Raw genomic sequence first — 2027 nt, 5'->3', positions numbered from 1 at the left:
GAATATCGATATATCGGATTGCAAAAACATCGGGCAATAATAATCGATAAAATCGATAATAAAATCGGACGTTTCGATTAATCGGTCAACATCGCGCATCCCTTCAGCTCAATCAGCTGTAAAGTGTAAGCGATGGGTAGGCGGGCATCGGGTATGTCATAAGGAGAGCGGAGAACGGCAATAATGACGAGCGACAGGAAATTCGAGTCAGAACGGCGGAGTCGGCTCGTATGATCGGAGAGAGATTTATAGAATTTCACGTACACGACGTACGCCATGTGTCCCGCACTCTTGGAGAACGAGGAACGATGTTTGGGTGGCATGACTTTCTTCGCGCAAAGTCACCCGGTGGAGGTATGCGGCAGCAACGGTCTGCCGCTCACGCCGAATTCGATAACCATCTATGGGAAGGCGCAGTTTTTAAAGACCGTCTACCATCCCCATCTCTCCCCGTATCTCGATATAATTAGAAGCAAGCACGGTGAGTCCTTTTTGACAACTGCGAATAAGTTTGTCTGCTTGACCGTATAATTGTTTTGCGCAAATTATTTTTGTAGAGAGGATTGTGGTCGTTACGGAATACAGTGGAGATCCGTTGAGCACCAGACATGACCTAAGTACAGAGGAGATCGTCAAGATATCCTTTCAGAGTCTCTTAGCGCTACGGCACATGAACGAATTAGATCTGGTGCATAGGCACTTGAGTCCAGATAATATATTGATTAAGAAAAACGGTGATGTTCAGTTGTACAATTACGGATTGTATTACATGACAGACGGAGGGAAGAATGTGTCTTTCCCAATTGGGTATTTTCAAATATTCTCCTTTACTGATGTAGACATTGATAGATTTACGAGCTTGTTGTAAAATCTCAAATGAAATTCTTCTTTCCAGTTCTCCGAAGTATACGGCACCGGAGGTATTTCTGACTCCTAGTCCAAGTGGTGTTAAGATAGATTCCTGGTCCCTGGGAATGATTATAGCGGAGCAACTGTTAGGGCAGCCCGTCTGGCCTGGCGTAAAATTGTCCCAGTGCTTGAGGAAAGTTCTGAGCTTAATATTGTGTGATACCAGCATATTCGAACGTCTTGCCAGGGAAAACAATTGTTTCCACGTTTATGAAGTATGAATTTCAGAATTTATCTGTCATGCATTACAAGCTGTTTACATTATGATGGCATATATTTTACATAACATTGTATCTTTGTATCATGCAGAAGTTACCAAAAGAGCTGAAGGAATTCGTAGATTCGTGTCTGCAAATTCATTCTACTAAGCGCAAGACGCCAGAGGAATTGCTGGAACTGCCGATATTCGCGGAACACTTAACGAGAAATACGCAGGAGAAGGGAGAAAATCTCTATAAGAATGTTATTGTTAGAAAAATGGATGAGTTATATTATTTGTGGCAATTGGCCGGCGGAGATATTACTGTGGATCTAAAAAGGCAAAGTCTCATCAGATCGAGACCGCCTATCTTGTCTATTCCAAAGTAATTTTCAAACATACCTGTATATGTATAATAATCATTGATACAGATCGTTCAATAGGATTATATCGAATATTTAAAATTTCTGTTTCAGTTTAGTCATACTACTGGGCCAAATGTTTGGCCAGAGGGACACCGCTAGTCTACTCGACGTGAGGGTCGTAAAAGTTCCTATGGAGACTCTTCGCCAGCGTTTAGCTCACATCCCATACATAGCAAATTATCCTTGGTTGACAAATCAGTCAGTACATTTACTTTTATTCTCGTCCTATATTTATCTCGATATTATAAAATTATTATAAAAATTTGACGTTACAGAATGCGAGTTCAGGCACAGGAAGATCTAACGAATGCTGCGTGTCAGTTGCCATTAATCATAAGGGAGCGCGATACGGAATATCAATTTTACAGGCTTGTCCTGTTTGATAGACTTCTGCAGGCTTATCCACTCACTCAGGAGGCGATTATCGAGGAAGCGCACAAGGATATACCGCCTCCGGTTAGAGGTGCCGTGTGGGCAGCTTTGCTCGGTATCAC

At 42.2% G+C, this 2027-nt stretch overlaps 1 protein-coding gene across 1 annotated transcript; it reads left to right on the top strand.

The window, feature by feature from the left end:
• Positions 1-89: 89 nt before the first annotated feature.
• Positions 90-2022, top strand: LOC112463551 (TBC domain-containing protein kinase-like protein; the record flags this gene model as incomplete). Its single annotated transcript, XM_025029998.1, has 6 exons — positions 90-481; positions 558-807; positions 896-1124; positions 1219-1493; positions 1585-1731; positions 1809-2022. Coding segments are annotated over exons 1-6 (1320 nt in total), but the record flags the coding sequence as incomplete, so codon positions are not given.
• Between the last annotated feature and the right edge of the window lie 5 nt (positions 2023-2027).

Source organism: Temnothorax curvispinosus, unplaced genomic scaffold (assembly GCF_003070985.1).
Source record: "Temnothorax curvispinosus isolate PA1 unplaced genomic scaffold, ASM307098v1 QBEX01013429.1, whole genome shotgun sequence".
Classification (NCBI taxonomy): domain Eukaryota; kingdom Metazoa; phylum Arthropoda; class Insecta; order Hymenoptera; family Formicidae; genus Temnothorax; species Temnothorax curvispinosus.
The sequence above is the reverse complement of the archived record's forward strand: the minus strand, read 5'-3'. Positions and strand labels throughout refer to the sequence as shown.